Raw genomic sequence first — 19,970 nt, forward strand, 5'->3', positions numbered from 1 at the left:
TCAATTATATCCCTAAAAGGACAGATTTCTGTGACAGCCCTGCCTCTTGCATGACGGAACGCAAAAACAGCCAATCATCTCATTCTCCGCCCTAGGGTTTGAGAGTGAGAGAGAGAGATAGAGAGAGAGAGTGAGAGAGAAAGACTTAATGATTTATATTATATATATATATATATATATATGTATGTATATTAACAAATCAGCCTCTTTAATTCATGGAGCATATTATTTTTATGGAGCATGGAGCATATTTATAATTTTTTATCATAAAATCTTTTATCATAAGATATTATCATGTGATACATTACTAAACTCTCAGTAATCCAGTCCATCACATGATGTTTCACCATGCTTAGAAATGAACGTTACAATTAAGAAAGTGTCTGAAGAAGTAACGCCGCTCTGTACCTTCATATTTAGCAGATTCTTGTAGTTTCATGGATAACCTAAAACACAAGGCAAGGCCAGGAGCACACAGCGTACATATGAGGTTTAAATCAGAAATGTGGAAAAAGGCCTCAGAACCTCTTTTGGAGGTTGTCTGGTCCAACTGCATCTTGGTGCTGTATCGCCCTCTGCTGGATGTAAGGTTGATGCGCAGACTCACGGTAAAAACAGACTATAATAACGTAGCAGAGGTTTTATGAGTGAAATATTTGTTCTTTTTAAAAGCAATTTTTCCAATACATATAGTTTCAGCTTTGTTTCTACATGCATTTAAGTAACATATGTGTATATGGCAGAAATTACCGTTATAAGATAATACAAATCATGCAGATAGGTACATCATGTAAGCAACAACAATGAACATGTTAAATAAAAGATTACATGATGAGACAATGATTATAAGGCAAATTTTATATTAATACTTAATATTAATCGATACTTTAAAAAAAAATCTTTCTCACAAAAAGTAGCCTATTTTACATGATTAATAGTTTAGTACTTTTTTCCTCAAGAACATTTTCATAACCATTTTTATAACAACAGAAATACTAATTTCAGAAATTCTAATGCAGTGTCACATGATCTTTCAGAAATCATTTTAATATGCTGACTGGTACTTAAGAAAAAATTAATTCTGAAAACAATTTTCAGAAAAAATATTTTTTTGGAAACTTTAATACATTTTTTTGTGAACAAACATCTGTTATTGTCATAGTGTCATAATATAAAACAATAGTAGGCCTAATGCTACCTTCACAGGCTTGTCAGAAGATCCTTCATCCCACTTCAACAGTTTAATAACAAGTAAAACAAATGCTTTGTGGTTGGAAAGATCAAGAGACTTTAGCCAGCTTGATGATGATGATGATGATGGTGGTGGTGGTGGTGGTGATGGTATTTTTGTATAGCCTATTTTTGGACTATTTAAGTAAAATATGCAATAAAAGGGTTTAAGATATAGAATAACTCTACCAGCTACATGGTAGCCTATTTTAAGAAATCAACAATGACAATCCCCTACATAACCTGTAAAGTATAAGGAAAATTATGCTTCATGTGATAAGATCTAAATGAGCCATACTGGTTTATTATTCAGCTAATAGGTTACACCAACAAAAATACGTTTTATGTCAAATAAAATAAACTAAATAAAATAAATACTTTGCCAATTTACATTATGACATTCAGTTATTCAACACTGACATGTTAGGCCTAACTTATTTATATAAAACTTTTAAAATAATGTTTGGGTTTTTTTTCTAGGTGGATATCTAGCTATATAGTTGTCATCTTCTAGCAAATTGGACTTTGACGTTTGACATATAGCCTATAAGTGGAGTGCATTGTGGCTCTCTGCCTGAAAAGCTTATCATTTATTTCTCCAAACGACTTCGTCTACACTTTTCCTTGATTACTTTTCCTGTTGACTATATACTCTGTGAAACCTCTCCATTGCACGGGTCTCCTCATATATTCAGAGCCCTGTCGCCGTGTTTACCCTCCGCGAGGATAAATCGTATTTTATCCCGCGCGCTCTGAATGGCGCTAGGGTTTATTTGTTTAGGAGCGCGGCATTTATTTTCCGCCTGCTCTGTTTGGGCAGATGGCGGGTCTCGCCGCGCCAAGTGGACCCGGGTGTTTATTTGAAATGGGGCGTGCGGCACGCGAGGATTTTGAGGAGCCCCGCTTACCATGTGTTCCTCTGGGCGCCCTGATTGGGTGACGCGGGGTTGGCAGGAGACCTGACGAGAAACAGGAGACAAAATGGTTGTGCGTTTCTCCATGAGCTCAGGCCTTCCATACGGCCTTGGGTCTGCTTGGGAGCGCCGGGCTTCATGGATGGATTCATTTCATGAGATCTCCAGATCCAGCCCAACACGTATTTTAATATGCTTTTAAGTCCATGTGACAGCACAGTGTAATTTAGTACAATACTTAAAGACCCAGAGTTAAATAACACAGGCCTCCAAAATACACCATACTGTTTGGTTCTTCCAAGAAACAGACGATTAAAATAGTTCATTTCATACTTTTTTTCTTTCAGCAGTTTGAGTAATAAGTTAATATTCCGGAGGAACATGCCAGGAATCACGACTCACGAACGCTTGATTTATCAATTGTTAGCTATAGCTTGAAAAATAGGTTTTCATCAATTATTTTACATTCATTTTCAGATGCAGTTTGACTGCTTTATTGTTTCCATATTTATCTTTAGTCCCACTGTGGTAAATAGAGAAATTGTTAAATTGTTCAGTAGATTAAAAGTGAAATTGTATGTAGCCTATGTTTAGTATGCATGCTTGTCTTTTCTACAAAAGTGTTGAATTGATAATCCATGGTTTAAATTATAAATATAGAATACATGTGTTTTAAACAAAAATGTTGCTGGTCAAAACTGTTAACACTTTTTTGTGTGTGTTGAGGGCCCATGGTGATTGACAGCACACATTAAATTAGCCACACCCCATATGTTTAGCCCTGCCCTGCATTTGTGAACGTCATGTTTTAGAGGAACCAATCAGTAAAGGACCAATCCATCAATGTCAGCTCCTTAGCCAATCAGGGAGAGCATGCTAAACAGCTGCCAACCAATCGCGCTCAGCTTCTTCACTCCATCTCCTATATATGCAGCAACCCCTTGCTGTGCTGCATGATTTGAATGAAAATGTGAGCGAGGTTAGACTTTAATGATTTGTGCTGCTCTTCGGGTGATCGTGGATTTGAACTTCTGCAGCTAGGACGCAAAGGAATATTTTCAGATTGCTGAGCTGTGAATTGAGGCTCGTCATATCCGGCAGAAATGCAGTCACAATCATCACACAGGGCCAACACGATATCTAAAAGCACAGACAAAACTTTCATTTTGTGTCCTGTACTTCCAGTCACCACAGTTCACCATGTCTACAAAAGGTTAAGACTAGCACACTCTTTCACATGAACTCCCGCTCTTCCTGTTATCCATAACTGATTCCGAACAGACCAGCAGTACGATAACCCCATGTCAAGCATGACACTTGTGCCAATAAGTGAAATATGAGGAGCAGTTCAAAGGTCTCACCATATGCCAACTGGCTCCTATGATGTAAAACAAAATCCACATTGCCTGTACTTCCCAGATGCTCTTATGCCCAATTATGGGTGACCATACGACCAATCAGTGTTTCAAAGCTGAACCCCCTCATAATACATTGATTTCTAGAGCCAGCTTGATGTTTTGATCAGTATTATATGCTCGAATCTGTCTTAAAGCTCATCTTTATACACCATGAAAGTGTGATTGACTTAATTTATTATTTAATAAGATGCTTTTATTTTGAAGACTCACCAGCCATACACATATATAGTGGAACACAATTTTGTATATTCTGTGAATTTTTATTTTTTTTTTATTATTTAAGTTTATAATTGAATAGAATAGTATATATTTGTATATTTTGGAGATTAAATAGAGTTTTGTTGATTGGTGTTGTATGGAATAGTATGTTATTTTTGTTGTTTTTTGTTATAGATAATATAGTCATAATGTTATATTCTATAAATATATTTAATTTTATTTAGAACCCAATGAAAATTAAAGATTTTTATTTTATTTTTATTAATTATTTTAATTTGACATTATGTGACACAGGTTAAATGTACAGCTAGACAAATATGCCCTGATAGATAGATAGATAGATAGATAGATAGATAGATAGATAGATAGATGATAGATAGATAGATAGATAGATAGATAGATAGATAGATAGATAGATAGATAGATAGATAGATAGATAGATAGATAGATAGATAGATAGATAGATAGATAGATAGATTCTCCTTCTGTTGTGTTAATGGATCTGTAAGCACTCCAGTATGCCAACTCTATGCTTGAATTATAAATATGTGGTAGAGCTTACTTGAAAGCATTTGTTTGACTTTATGAATGCCTACAGCTTTATGTAATTTATGCATAAGTTTGTCTTTCATCATATCAATAAACTACTCAACACAGGGGAAACAAGGTCAGTTTTCTCATGGCAAAAAATGAGAAATATGTAGACAAATCTTCTCAAGGTTAAGTCCTTGAGGAAATTAGCGTGCAGTTGTGACCTCGTGGAGGGCTGTATTTCGGGATGAGCCCACAGCGTTGCGTGTCTCTATCCCATGAAGAGGTCTGTGACAGATGAAGGGGCGTTCTTTCATCCAGCGCTTCTTCACTTTGAAGCACTTTGTGAGAGCAGCTGCAAGCGATCTGTAATCTATTAACACCCGCTACTCTCTTAAAAACACATTTCCTGAGGATGTGAAGATGCAGCGACGTGTGTGTGTGTGTGTGTGTGTGTGTGTGTGTTCGCTTTATGACCCCTCTGTATAATTACATGCAGGAAACATGATGCCATAAATGATGGATTCCTACAAGGGTTAAAAATACATCCACAATATCTTTGGGAAAAGGATGCTGCAAAGAGATGCTGGTTTAAGATGGTCTCACATCCTGGCCAAGCTGGTCAAATTTCCCAGCCTGGCCTGACTTAACTTCTAAACCCAGCCAACAGACTGGGTTGACTAAATTAGACCAGATACCATCTTAGGCCTTAGGTTTAAAGGGATATAGCTCACACAAAATTCTGTCATACCCTCAAACCTGTGCGAGTTTCTTTTTTCTGACGAACACAAAAGAAGATATTTTGAAGAATGTTGGTAACCAATCAGTTGCTGGTACCCATTGGCCTCAATAGTATTTTTCTCCCATACTATGGAGGTCAATGGCAGCCAGCAACTGTTTATCTTCTTTTGTGCTCAATATAGTTAATTTACATTGAGCACCAATGCCTTATTAGATGCTGGGAGTCTGGCTTTTTCAAGTTGACAGTGTAGATTTCCATTTGTCCATTGGATGGCGATAATGACAAACACAACTTTCATTCACCACTCTGGCAACTTATCAGGGATGAAAGCCAACATCTGTAAATTACTTGTGCTTCTGAGAAAACACATTCAGAGACAGTATTAGTATTCTGTAAAGTTTTCCCCCAATTTCAAACATTTGTTCCCATCCATTTAACTTTTTAATAATTAATGTCAATTCTACTCGATTTCACAGGTTTTTAGCCTACATTCAGCAATAATTCAATTCAAACTTGTAAACAATGTAATTACTTTCACCACTGCAGTCCCTACATCACTGATTTCCACAAGCATTTTTAACACTGTGTGCTCAACTATTAGGTATTTTTAAACTCATGATGACTACATGGAATATATATATAAAAATGGACCTAAAACCTAGACATAAAATAGCCTACATTATATGGATTATAACCTGAAATCTTAATGTTTACAAAAAAAAAACGTTATTTTGATCTTATCAGAACATAAAAATAGATTAGGCTATAATTGTAATTTCGTCATTTCTTGTGGCTGATTTGAAGGGAAATCCTGTAAACTGTTCAAAACAATACCTGCATGTGAATTTTGACAGCGTTTGTGGGATCTTTATGATATGGCAGAAATATCTCATAAATTATGATTACTAAGGCAGAAATTAATGAAAATTAAATTAATTAAAGGATACAACATCAACAATATTGATGGTGTTCTAATAGGAGCTATAGCTATTTTGTTGGGGGTGGGTTCCCCTTTCTTCATCATTGTTTTCATCATTTTTTTAAATTTCATTTTATTTATTTATATATTTATTTATTTATTTATTTTACAAAATACACAATAAATCTCTCTCTCTCTAACATATAAATAAAGAGATTAAATAAAGAGATTAATTTGGGGGTGGGTTCCCCTTTCTTCATCATTGTTTTCATTATTTTTTAACATTTCATTTTATTTATTTATTTATATATTTATTTATTTATTTATTTTACAAAATACACAATTAATCTCTCTCTCTCTCTCTAACATATAAATAAAGAGATTAAATAAAGAGATTAAAAATGCACATATAAACAGGCCAAAAATGGTATTGTGGAGGTATTGTATTGTGGAGGAGCCCAAACAGAGGTCCAAACTAAACACAGAAGTAGGAGATCAAATGAAGAAAATTATATTATCGCAGGAAGGAAATGAAGAAAGTAAAAAGTCACGAGAGGAAGTATGTAGCAGTGTTAGCTGGTTCTGGCCTGCGTTTCCCAAAATCTTCGTAAGCCTAAGAAGAAGTTCATAAAAACGATTGAATACGACTGATCTTAATATCACGGTCTGTTTCCCAAAAGCTTACTTAGTAGTTACTTAGTAGCACTTCAAAATCATCGTAGATCGTAGATCAAAGCCCTAAGTGCATCGTAAGAAGACAGATTAATGCGGTCACCTGCAGGACAATCAGCAGATTACACCTTTACCTTTATTCGAGTGCAATGTGATTATAATATAAGGATTTGATTGTACTTTATTGTACACTTTATAACTCTTTTTTTGTATTAATTTGTAAATGAAATAATTAAAAATGGCTAAATTAACTAAATTAAATGAATGAACAAAAAAATAAAATAAGTAATCTAGGAAATATGCTTCAAAAAGTCTGTCAATGACTTGTTAAATCAGTTACTTTACTTGTGCATATAATATAATATAATATAATATAATATAATATAATATAATATAATATAATATAATATAATATAATATAATATAATATAATATAATATAATATAATATAATATAATATAATATAATATAATATAATAGTTATTATATCCGAGTTGTCTGGAATGCAGCATTAGGTTGTAGCTTTGGTTTAAGTGCTACTTAGGGAAGAAGGCGGGGTTAAGGCAATTGATTTTGAATGCATTGATGGTACAATCAAAATCAACTGGTTAAAACAATTTCTAAATAAAAAAACACAAATTTGGTTTCACATTCCCAACAATATCTTTATGAAACTTGGTGGCATCAAATTTCTCCTTAGTTGTGATTATGACCTCAAGATACTTCCCTATAAAATCTCTTCATTTCATTATCAAACTCTGTTTTATTGGAAAATGATATACAAACATAATTTTAGTCCCCACAATATCCCAATTTGGAACTGCAGGTATATTTTACATAATCGTAAATCTCTGTTTATACAAAACTGGTTAGATAAAGGCATTTGGTCTGTTTCTCATTTACTTGACTGTAATGGCAACTTACTCTCATTCGAGGATTTTTGTGCTAAATTTAATATTATAGACAAACAGCAATATAAAAAAGTTTTTAATGCAATACCTAAGCAAGTTCTTTTAATGATATCTCACCGGCATCGAGACTGTTCGACTCCAAAGCTTCCTTCGCTTTTGGTACAAGGGAGTAATTTGTTTGAAGGTAAAATAAGTAACCTTGATATTAGACAAATATTTAACAAAGAACTGTACCCGTTCTCTAGATCTTACAACTCAATCTCCAGGTTTTTTTCCAAAAAAGACGCTGAATGTTTAAGATCCTTTTTCTTTAAATTTCCAATTGTGCCAAAGGTTAAGGAAGTGCACTACAAGGTCCTAAATGGAATCTATCCATCTTCTGAGTTTCTTTCTAAGAGATTTGGTTTTGACTGTAAGAACTGTGTGTTTTGTACCAATAACGCAGAAACAACAGATCATATGTTCTATGATTGTATTTACATCAATGCCCTCTGGAGTGATTTATTCCATTGGTTGTCTAAATATCTGCCTGTTCCTGTTTTAAAGAAAGAAAATGTTTTATATGGTTTTATTGTCAAAGATAACTGTCACAATATGTTGATCAACTCCATAGTAATACTTGGAAAATTCTTCATACGTAAGAACAGATTTATGAAATCCATTCCCAAATTTTTTGCTTTTCACAAAGAATTGTACTGTTACTTTTCATCTCTGAAACATATGAAAGGAAAGAATGCTGTGAAACTCTGTACAACGATAGATGATCTCGAAATGCTAAAAAATCCCTAGCTCTCTCCTGGGTGTCCTTTGTTTTTTTTTTATTTTTTTTTCTTCTCACTATGTTAATCTATCTCTATCTCTTGTAATTTTCTCGCTTCTCTTAAGCGTCTTTTGTGTTTGACTCTGTCCGCAAGCCATCTTAAACTGTCATGTTCAAATGGTTATGTTTAAATTGTTATGTCTGTACTGGAAAGATTTCAATAAAAAAAAAAAAAAGTGCTACTTAGGAGTCGCTATCCGTTTGTCAAGTGCAGAAATGTCACCTTATAGAATGGCTCGTAATTGTAGTAGCCTACTACACGCTCGTTTATTGAAATGTAAACCTAATGCTGCGTTCCAGACAACTCGGATATATTATAATATAATATAATATAATAGAATAGAATAGAATAGAATAGAATAGAATAGAATATTCATTAACTATATATAATCATAGGATATATATAGTAGATTACGTCAGCAAGTCATTATTGACAGATTTTTTGAGTTTATCTCTATTTTTCCCAGCCTTTGAAGCATATTTCCTACATTACTTCTTTTATTCGTTTTTTTTTTTTTTCTTCAGTGTTGTAGTTGGTGATAGTATGTTTGTTTAATAAAATTAAATTAATTAATAAAAATTGTTGGAAAAGATTGTTTTGTAGATGTAGCAAGAATACACAGAGAAGATCTGAAGTAATAACAGACCAAAGGATCTGCACATTTCTGCCTGATTTGAGATTAAGGGCATTGGTTGATAATAATGCCAGCTTGCCCAAGCGTTAGCTCGCCTTAATAGGATAAGAATAATTTTAATTAAATATAATAATTTGATAGGCTGTAAGAACGGAATTTACTGTGGATTTTGCATACATTTTCATATGTTTAGGCCTACTGTATAAAACGTGTTAATTGTAGCCATATGCTACTGTGCAAATTGTGCTTACTTTCTGATAGCCTTATTTATTATAGACTGTGGACTATATGCGTTATGTTATTTGTTGTCAGCTCTAAAATTATCTTCATAAAAAATAAACAACTAAATTTAATCTCTAAACTTAATCAGAGCATTTGTAACTGGTTATTATTAGCCTGTATGTTTTATTTGGGCTGGGGTAACGAACAGGTCAGATTTGGCTGGCATGAGCCGAGAAGGGAGAGTGAGATGTGATTGGGTGTTGAAGTTCACCCCCGCTGTCAGAAGTCAACGCCCAGCTTTAATATCTGCGACCAGTCACGCTTCGACGAGTCCTCAGGAGGCTGAGCCTGGCCTTCGCGATTTTCATTGGCCTACGGCATCCAATGGCAGTCCAAGCCACACCCTCTTTTTATTACTATTGAACATATTCGTATTTATGCAGAATATTCATCATGGAAGAAATCTGATTGGTCTACATTCACTCTTCTCTCACCAATGGAGAATCAGCACCGTTGTCGTATTGTCATTCGGTCTTAATAAGATAGAAACAACTAAACAACCCTTAAAAAAACACACATATTTATTAGATAAATGACATTTTTGTGCACAATTATTTCCTGAAACCATGGTTTTAAAAATCAAACAACACACAGTTTATTTTATTAGAAAATAAAATATACTGAAATGTCTTTGAATTTTTTATCAACTTTTAAATGCTATTTTTCATACTTCTAAACTACAGTACTTGTCAGACAATTATTAATATTATAGTGGACTCTGTCATAATAAAAGTGCCCCCAACTGACTCATATCAATTTCATAATATTGCACTTTCCTCATTAAAAACAAAACACATATATAGCAAAATATTTAGTTATATATAGGCCTAGTGTAACAGAACTTACTCAACTATTTTTTGACAACAGGTTGTAAAGCAAAACAAAAATACCAAAACTGATAAAAGACAAGTTTAGACAATAAAGTTTTGACATGTGAGCATTTAAATGAAAACATAACTGTACCTCCTCTAAACAGAAACAGTATATCAATATTTGCAGATTTTAAAAGAATTGCAATTGCTTTAAAGCTGCTTTGGAAACAGACAGGTATTTGTGTGTTGGATGATATTTGGTTCAGAGCCCAGTGAGCAAATATCCCTTTTTATATCATTTAAAAAACACAAATGACCTAATTTACTCTTTGACAAAAAATATAAATATATCAGCACTAAACATGAGATGTAACTACCCATGTGCACTACTTTAATAATTAATTACATTACAACTCATTAAAAATAAAAAATGAAATTCCCTTGCGATAATTTACAGACTCCTTCAGAGGTCATGGAAAATGTTATTTTAGAATTGACCACTTGATCTGCTCCTTTGCTGACTGTAACACCTGAAACATAAAAAAAAAAACTGTAACACAGTGACTCCACATATGCAATTCAACATGAAATAATGTGAGCTGTTAATCAGTTAATATAATATGATTTTTGGATGTATATTGTGAGTATTAATATTATTCCACACTGAAGCAAGGCAATATAGTTGCAAAACATTATTTAAACACACACACACAAATATATATATATATATATATTTTGATGATTTTATTGTTTATATTTTTCATATTTTTTTTTTTTTGTTTGTTTATATATGTATCTATAGATATAGATATATATAGATAGATAGATAGATAGATATTTCTCAGATTTTTATATTTTTTATTTTATTTTGTAGCTAAATAACATTATTGAATCAAATATTCAAGCAATTAAAATAATTTATTTTCATAATACCAGACGCCATAAGGAGGTGTACGCAACAAAAATATGTTCTAAGAACGTTTCGCATCTGTTTCCATTCAGTTCTGAAATCACTCATTTTGAATGTTCTTTCAAAACACCCAGTTTTTTTTTTTCTTTTAAATAAAATATATTTTATTTAAAATCTAAAATTTAATATATTAAAATATAACAAATAAATAAATCCTGCTTAGGCGTACATTAAAGGAACATTCAATTCTATCATTTTGCAAACATCCTGGGAATGTTACTTTTGAATGTTCTCTAAAACAAGACCATGAATGGTGTCTAAATAATGTTTTGTGCTAACGTTTTGAGAACATTATTACAGACCACATACCATTGAACAAACGTTCTTTTAAGGTTACTGGAAAAAACATTTGTTCATAACTTTGAGAGAATCTTGCCAGAACGTGTGAATGTTTTCTGATAGCTGGAATATTATTATAATAAAAAGTCCCCAACCACACACTAACAATTTCATATTATGGCCACAAGGGGGCATCTGAAGACCACAACATTACTATTGGAGTTTCTTAACAATTGCTTCTATCTACAGTGATGCCGCTTTTATAATTAAACTTAATTTTAGATTAGTTTCAGTCCATTATCTATGATATTACACCTCTGTTGTCACTCTGATATAATGATTCAAAGATTTAAACAAAAGGCTGAAGAGCTTCAATGCACATGCCTGCTCACTTCAGCATGCATGTATATGTGTGAGTGTTCATGCACTTACATTAGAGGTGAGAGCCAGTTTTTCAGTGATGTGCTGTCAAGGTTAGAGTTAGTGGTTAGAGTAAAAACTAGAATCTAAAATCAGTCCAGGCGTTAATGGCAGAAGACAGAAAGCAAACCATTTCCGACCTTTTAACAAGCTTTGAACTTTAAAAATATTTTATGCCAAAGATGTTAAAAGAAGGGAAAATGCCTCATTACAGTGTCTGTGTGTTTGTAATTATCTGTGTACGTTCATGATGTGTTCAGTACCTGTGCCACACTCTGTTCTGATAATGGGCTGTCATCTGCCTGTAACATAACCAAAATCAAGAAGAATTACAATTAAAATGATAACTAACCAACATAAACTACAACCAACCAAGCCAGATATATCATGCAATTTGTTAACTGTAACTGTATGCCAAAGTGAAGGTTAAAGGTCAACAACACACCATAACTCAACTGCTACTATTGTTAAACATCACTAATAGCCAAAAACAATGTTCCAAAGCTGTAGCAAGAATACACAGAGGACATCTGAAGTAATGACAGACCAAAGGATCTGCACATTTCTGCCTGATTTGAGATTAGTGGCATTGGATGATAATAATGGCAGCATTTTCTGTTGTCAATTAAGCAAATGTTTAGTAAATATTATGTATATATTCTTTTGATTATGTTTATTATGTATATATTGGATTTATTTTAGCCATCAGTTGCTGTATATTCTTTTCTCTAATAAAAAAAGAATACATTAAAAAAAACAATTGTAAAATAATAGTAAAGTATATACTTACAATATAAATTTTCCTGTGATTAGAATTTTAGATAGAATTTAAAGATGAATTTAATAGTACTATTTATTTGTATTCTATTTTGTAATGCATTTAAATCTTATTTGAATTGAAATATTTATTTTATGGGTGGATTTTAGTAGGAGAATGTCCCCCTCCCCCTTCGCTTTGCACAGGAGTAAAAAATAAAACTCATAAGAGCATAAATCAGAAGCATGGACTGAGGTCAGCTGTGCTGAAATCATGCCGGTCATTGATTGAGTGAGTTTATGCGAGCGTAACTCAAAGATGTGACTCAGTGTCTCCCACTCAGCAGCGAAAGGTTTACGGTCAGATGTCAGCGAGACTTTTTTTATATTGATCGCCCGCCTGGGTTACAGCTGTTCCTCTTGTGAGCCTCACACACGCTTGTGCATGCCATGCAGTTACCTGCCCACTCTCTCACCCTCGTCCCTCTCTCTCTCCCATCTCTATCCAGCTCTAAATCAGAGGGAGAGAGGGAAGGGAGGGAAGGAGAGCTACAGTAGCTGCCGTCTCTCTCCTTGGCCCTCCATGTTACCAGTGATGTAATCAAAAAGGACGAAGCCATACGCTTGCTCCGACAAACACTGACAGGGCAAGAGAGGGGACATTTAGTCTGTGTGTGTGTATGTAAGTGAAAGGGACACGTTAGTTATAGAATAACAGAATGAAATCTTCTGTTTATCCCTCTTTTCCACATACACATTCAAAATAAAAACCACAAACTAGACAAAAAAAAGGGCAACTTCCTGTCAAGCTGAAATGATTTGCCGAGGTAATTATAAAAGACAGGAAGCAGTGATTCTGGGTAAAAAAGCAAGCTAGAAACTAGAAACTGCTGACTTGCAGTACTTTTGTCACATCTGACAACTGTCTGGGGTTTAATAACAAGCTGTCAGAGCAGAACCCCTAAACACAGGAAACAAACACTGTCAGTTCATTACACAATGATATCTGCTCTTCTACACAGTCTCTTACCCTGTAGTTGACCTTTTCAATGACCTGCTGGGGGTCACTCTCCAGGATCACCCTGCAAGCATGTCAACGGCAACATATGAATATAGAAAGTCATGAATTTTATGACATAAAATTGTCAGTGTTGACATTTTTTAATTAAAAACAACCATCATGATAATGATAAACTCAGTCTAGTTATTGAGTATATACAATTTCAACAGAAATATTAAAGGGATAGTTCACCCAAAAGGCGAGAATACTTTTTGTGTGCAAAGAAAACAAAAATTACGACTTTATTGAACAATTTCTTCTCTTCCATGTGACTCGCGACAGTACCACGCATGCTGACGTAGAACCCAGATGCACCTTGTTTACAAGCGGAGGAATGCATATGCATGTGTCGTGGCACTGTTGTGTCTGTCCCAGAGAAGAAATTGTTGAAGAAATGTGTTATTTTTGTTTTCATTGCTCACAAAAAGTATTCTCATAGCTTCATAAACTTAGGGCTGAAGCACTGATGTCACATGGACCATTTTAACAATGTCTTTACTACCTTTTCGGGCCTTGAACGTGTCAGTTGTGTTGCTGTCTATGCAGGGTAAGAAATATCTTAATTTGTGTTTTGAAGATGAACAAAGGTCTTAAGGGTTTGGAAAGACATGAGGGTGAGTAATTAATGACAGAATTTTCATTTTTGGGTGAAGCACAGTAGCACAACTGTTTTCCACATTAATAGTAATAAGAAATGTTTCCTGAGCACCAAATCAGCATATCAGAATGATTTCTGAATGATCATGTGACACTGAAGACCGGAGTAAATTTAAATTCAACTTGACTAACTGACTGTGCAGGTTCTAAAAGAGAACACTGTTACTTACCCTCCATCGATGATTTCATCCACCACTAGGAACACTCCATCCATATTATCCAGCAGAGTCCTTTTCTCCACATTCTTCCTGTTGGAGAAGAACCAGACATCTGAGCACACAAGTGTTCTTCTGTAACATCCCATGTTGCACTTCACCAGTTTCTGTGGTTACCAAGAATTCTGGGAATTCTGACATGAATTAGCCTATAGGCAGCTAGAAATGCATACAGTGTCAAAACAGAACTGTTACTAAAAATCAAAACATACAATGTTGTCCGAATATCACTAGGCCTCAGATTTCATATACAACCTTTCAAAAGTTTAGGGCTGGTAAGATTTTTTAATGTTTTTGATAGAAGTCTATTTTGCTTACCAAGGCTGCATTTATTTGATCTAATATTATAACCTAATATTATTATTTTAACAAATAATTTCTTCCTGTGATGCAAAGTTGAATTCTCAGCATCATTACTCCAGTCTTCAGTGCAACATGATCCTTCAGAAATCATTCTAAACTAATGATTATCGACTCAAGAAACCTTTCTTCTCATTATAAATGTTGTGCTGCTTAATATTTTTGTGGAATTACTGATATATTTTATTCAGAATTCTTTGATGAAGAAAGAACTGCATTTACAAAAGAACTGTATTTATTTAAAAACAGAAATCTATAATTGTCTTTTCTGTCACTTTTGATCAATTTAATGCATCCTTGCAGAATGAATGTATTCATTTCTTTAAAACCCAAACTTTTGAATGGTAATAATGGTATATCAGAGCATGAACTCACCTCAACATCTGACTGACAGACTCAAACAAGCAGTTCAACACTGCCATCAGCATGAGCTGAGATCAGACAAATACAGGAAAAGAGAGAGACAGATAAGAAAGGAAACGCCATGAATCACAGCTGACTTTTTGTTATATGTGCATCCTCTTTGACAAACAAAACTGCACAGACATCAAATAGTGTCCAAAACTGACCAGCTCTCCATACTGGTCAGAAACAATTGCTGTCACATGCAAATTAAGTGACAAGATTGGAGTATGGACAACACTTCAGCCAATCACAGGCCAGCTCATCTGCATACAGGACTTACCTCATTCTCCTGAGCGCTGCCAACTACATAGAAGAACAAGTCTATGCTGCTCTTGTAGACTATCGTCATTCCCTCTAAGAAGGCTATTTCATCTGTGCAAACAGAAAAGAATCCACAAGTTTTACCATTTATTTATAAAAATATGTACTGTATGTTCAGTTAAACATTAGAGATATAAAACAAACATTTACCAATCCAAATAAACTTTTTTACACTTTTGGGTACAAAAACAATTAAATATTTTTGACAAAAAAATTAAAATATAGCCTATATCCCAACATTTTAAGGTATATTTTGATAAGGATAATTAATATTTTTCTGACAGTTTTTTTGTGCTGGTTTAGGGCTGTCACGGATAAATAAATATGATACTAAAAGCGCTACTAGGTGGCGGTAAGTCCCCGCCTTAATGAGTGATTCATTGACTCAGCTGATTAGTTCAAAAACAGATTCATTTAGGAAAGAAACAACACAGTGTTTCTCTGAGACACACACGTGTTCTGCTCCAGATTCCCTTTTTTTATTACTTCATTGTCAAAATATAAAAAAAGACAATATTTTGATATACTGATAATAATCTCAATAACTTAAAAAAAAAAAAAATTCCACATTTGCAATCAAGCACACATGCTGATATTCAGGAAAATGCATTCTTGCTTGTGTGATTACTTAACTATGTTATATCTAATGAAAAAGACATGTTTTTGTTTGTTTGTTTGTTTGTTTGTTTTTTTGTGAGTGACAATCCACACATAGCAAACTGTTAGAACAATTATGATATTGTCATGTCATTATGTTATGTAGACAATAAACATTGCACACCCCTACTTTTAGGCAAGTCTTTGTCAAACCAACATCAAAGTTATTTTCATCAAATTCAACTTTTCTAGTTTATTCTGTTACTCAGTGATCAACATAACAGACAGAGTGAGACCACAGAAACTACAATGATTGAAAGCAATATACAGCACACTAAAAATATCACATACGATTTCAATGCTAACTGAAGATCAGTTTCATTTTTTCTAATATGTACTAGGAAAACTGATCCCAGATTAGTGTTTTACTTTGAGATGCTGTGTTTAAAGGACCGGGTGTGTCTGATTAACGAAAGTTTCATGTGAAGCTAAACTATTTTTTCACCTATATACATCTCAGTATGTTTGTCTGAATATCTGATCAAAGAATAACAGCAAACTCCAAGAAATTTAAACGGAGCAGACAGTTTCACATTTCTCCAGGTGCACCTTTAAGAGACTAATACAGGTGTGTATTTTGACCCTGTTAAAACAGTTAACACCTAAACAGGTGAAAGGATCAGGGTGGTTTTGTTGTCCCGGTGTCATACTCCTTCACCCCACAGGGCAAGTGACAGAAACATTTATGAACTCTAGAACAGGTTCTCCACCCAGTTTTCCAGTAATATGACCTGCAAACCCAAGAGGAAGCGTAGAAATGCAAGTAACCACTGTAAACTAGTAACTTAATCAGGGACTGATCTGGGATGCTTATTGTTTTACTTTGAGAGTGGTTGTGGTCCTAATTGGCACAATCAAATCTCTAGACTTCCTATAAAACATTGATCTGAAGAGCTTGAGTTGGAACATACAGCAGCCGATCAGGTCTACTCACTACAAGCAATACATTTGGCAGCATATTGATTAGTAAAAAGCAACATACAATAAGAGCTATTAAATAATGAACTTACTGTCAGCTTTATGTGTTTTGTTGAAGACATTCAGTTCGAAATTCTTCTGCTCTTTCATCGAGGGATAGAGTTCTGGATCATAGTACTAAAATAGCACAGGCATCATTTGTTATAGTACATGACTATGTAATGTCTATGCATAATGCTTAACTCATATTTCCACTTTTTCATGTCTGCACATGTTTGTTGTTTCTTCATTAAATGACTAAGTGAAAGAGGAGATCCTCCGAAGTTCATTTCCAACAGTGTTTTAACCAACATGCTTGTAATTTTCTAAGATTTTTCGAAATAAATGTCTTTTTTTTAATTCCAGATTGTCTGGTGAAAGTTTAATTAGTGATGAAGCTAAACCCTGCCAGAATTCAGATTTCTATAGAAGCATGATTTTGCACCTCAATCGATATAAAGCGTTGATTATAAAGCAGCATTAAAGTTCATTTAACATTTGTTGAAAGTCATAGAATTTCAATGAATAAAAATTGAAATGTTTTTCTTTGAGATGAAGTTCCTTCATTTCTCTTTCTAGATATGTAATTTGATTCGATCTCTGTTCTCTTCCATATATCACTGAATGGCTAATGTGCCAATGGTTTAACAATTGCATTGTTTTTGAAAATAACCCAAATGTCTAAAGTGCAAGAATATTTTCATCTTCTGTGACAAGAATTAATATTTTAAAAGGGTACATTTTTAAGATTTTTTTGGAGTGTTTTATTTCCATCGTTGTCTAAGATGAAAACAGCCTTCACAGTGTAGAGCGAGGGTTCCTGGTTGAAAATAAATCAACGTTATTTTCAAACATTCAACATTACATTTTTTTTTTTTTTTTTGCATATCTCAGATGTCATAAATAGCCTACACCCTTGAAATGATACAGTTACATGATACAGACAGGAAAATACTATAAAAAGAGAAAGTTGTTGGCTCTCAAATGACTGTGTCCGTCCGGGCCAAAGTTCTGTCATGCACTGACTACCACTGATTCAAAGTCTGAGTGTATCACAGAACTTGAGCCAGGCGAACAGAAGGAGAAAACTATCATCTGATCATCTTTTCAGACCATCTGCTTGGAATACGAGAGAATCCTGTCTCGATGTGGACCTTCGGGGCCCAGTAACAAAACTCTGTTATCTATTTCACGGTAACACTTTGCACTGCAAATCCATCTATTGAAAGTGTTACCAATGAACCTTTCACTCATATAAACTGTTATACGTAACAATAAAATATGCAGCATATCTTCATCCAAGGTAACTTCCATGAAAGGGTTCCTTTTGTGTGCCTTAAGATTATGTGTAAACAGTGCAAAGCCTTGTATTTTTCACAAGGATAGTAATGCATGGATTTTCTGTAAAACTTACTACACTGTTAGCATCACCTTTTTAAATACAAATTAAAAAAATAGATTCCAATATAGTCTTTTCAGTACTTGAGATGACACAATACAGTGTATTAAATTTTAAAAAGCATAATGTATATATGTGTATATATATGTGAATATAGAAAGTCATTCCTCGTCTTAAATAGTGTTTAAAATCTTAAAGAAATCATAAAACAAAAGCTATAAAAAGCACTTATTTCACAGTCTAACGCCGCCAAACAGAGGTGCCGCTATTTTTCTACAGCTACAGTATTAATTATTTGCAGTATGTACTGATGTTGTCCATATAGGGCAACTCATAAGAGTATTAAAACATCCATGGCAAGCAATATCCCTGATCTCCTCCAAGTGTCCACCTGTGGAATCCATCACGCGCTCCGCTCCTGCAGAGACGCGTCGAGGACGTGGCATCCACGTCCCACTCGGAAAACCCATATCTCCCACGAGCAGACGGAAAAAAACTTTCAGAACACACTGACCACAAGTGGAAAATGATTATAAACAAACCCGTAGTGCACGAGAAGCGAGATCACATCACAAAGGCACTACAATATATGATCCGTTTATAATCGAAAATAATATTAATAATAATGTTATGGCTTGCTCCCATACATTTTCATTCGCTCGCAAAGAGAAACCGGATCGGTTTCTGGCAACAACAATTTCGTTGATAATAACAGACACGACATATTTCCAGTAGTTCATAACTGTTTAGTTTCATAAAATATTGTTCCAACTTAGCAGGCGAAGGCTTAGAATAAAGAGTAAACAGCTGCTGTCGAACATATTTTTCTATTGAGTCAAACACAAAAACTGCGTACAAGCTACCACAGCCAGTCGATCTACTATTTCAACGTTTACAATGAGTAAAGGAATTAAAAACAGCGATTAAATGGCACACATATCCTACCAGAGCCGCGGAGTCCATGGTGGTAGCACAGTGTTGACGTGGACAGCTTTGAGCTGTCATTACAGTAGCGCTCCTAAAGCCCTCTGACTCACAGGGGGCGTGTCTGCAACTACAGCCCTCGAGCCGCCATGTTGGCTCAAACCCACCATAGCGTTCTGCGTCAGCAGCGCTGCTGTACAGGAGCCACAATGGCGGCTTCCATCGCATGCTCGCTTACGCTCTGCTGCTCGTCTTGAGAATTCAATTTTGGGCGTCATATTGTTTGCTCTAATGAGTAACTCGTTTCACAAGTAAGTTTCATTACGCAATGATATGCAATGAATAGATAATGAACGGCTGCTGTAAGCAACTGAATTATGTAACGTCACTTCTTACCAGCGCGACAGGGGGCAGCAAAGCTGAAAAGGTTCAGGGATCAGGGGCGAAGCTTGCTTAACACAACTTACTGTAAATACACTCATTAA

The 19,970-nt window shown here is 34.4% G+C and overlaps 1 protein-coding gene across 2 annotated transcripts; it reads right to left on the bottom strand.

Moving 5' to 3' along the window:
• Positions 1 to 9,798: 9,798 nt before the first annotated feature.
• Positions 9,799 to 19,624, bottom strand: LOC109063182 (coatomer subunit zeta-1-like). 2 transcript variants are annotated; one of them, XM_042720713.1, is made up of 10 exons: positions 19,507 to 19,624; positions 17,902 to 17,982; positions 17,216 to 17,300; positions 15,508 to 15,599; positions 15,198 to 15,253; positions 14,418 to 14,495; positions 13,561 to 13,612; positions 12,038 to 12,076; positions 11,787 to 11,819; positions 9,799 to 10,635 (listed from the first exon to the last, which is right to left on the bottom strand). In XM_042720713.1, the coding sequence occupies exons 1-10, from the start codon at positions 19,564 to 19,566 to the stop codon at positions 10,588 to 10,590; spliced, it is 624 nt and encodes a 207-aa protein (XP_042576647.1). In that variant the 5' UTR covers positions 19,567 to 19,624; the 3' UTR covers positions 9,799 to 10,587. The 2 variants fall into 2 exon arrangements, with proteins under 2 accessions (XP_042576647.1, XP_042576648.1); XM_042720714.1 differs by lacking the exon at positions 11,787 to 11,819 and having other exon boundaries at positions 19,507 to 19,623.
• Between the last annotated feature and the right edge of the window lie 346 nt (positions 19,625 to 19,970).

This window comes from Cyprinus carpio, chromosome B3 (assembly GCF_018340385.1).
Source record: "Cyprinus carpio isolate SPL01 chromosome B3, ASM1834038v1, whole genome shotgun sequence".
Classification (NCBI taxonomy): domain Eukaryota; kingdom Metazoa; phylum Chordata; class Actinopteri; order Cypriniformes; family Cyprinidae; genus Cyprinus; species Cyprinus carpio.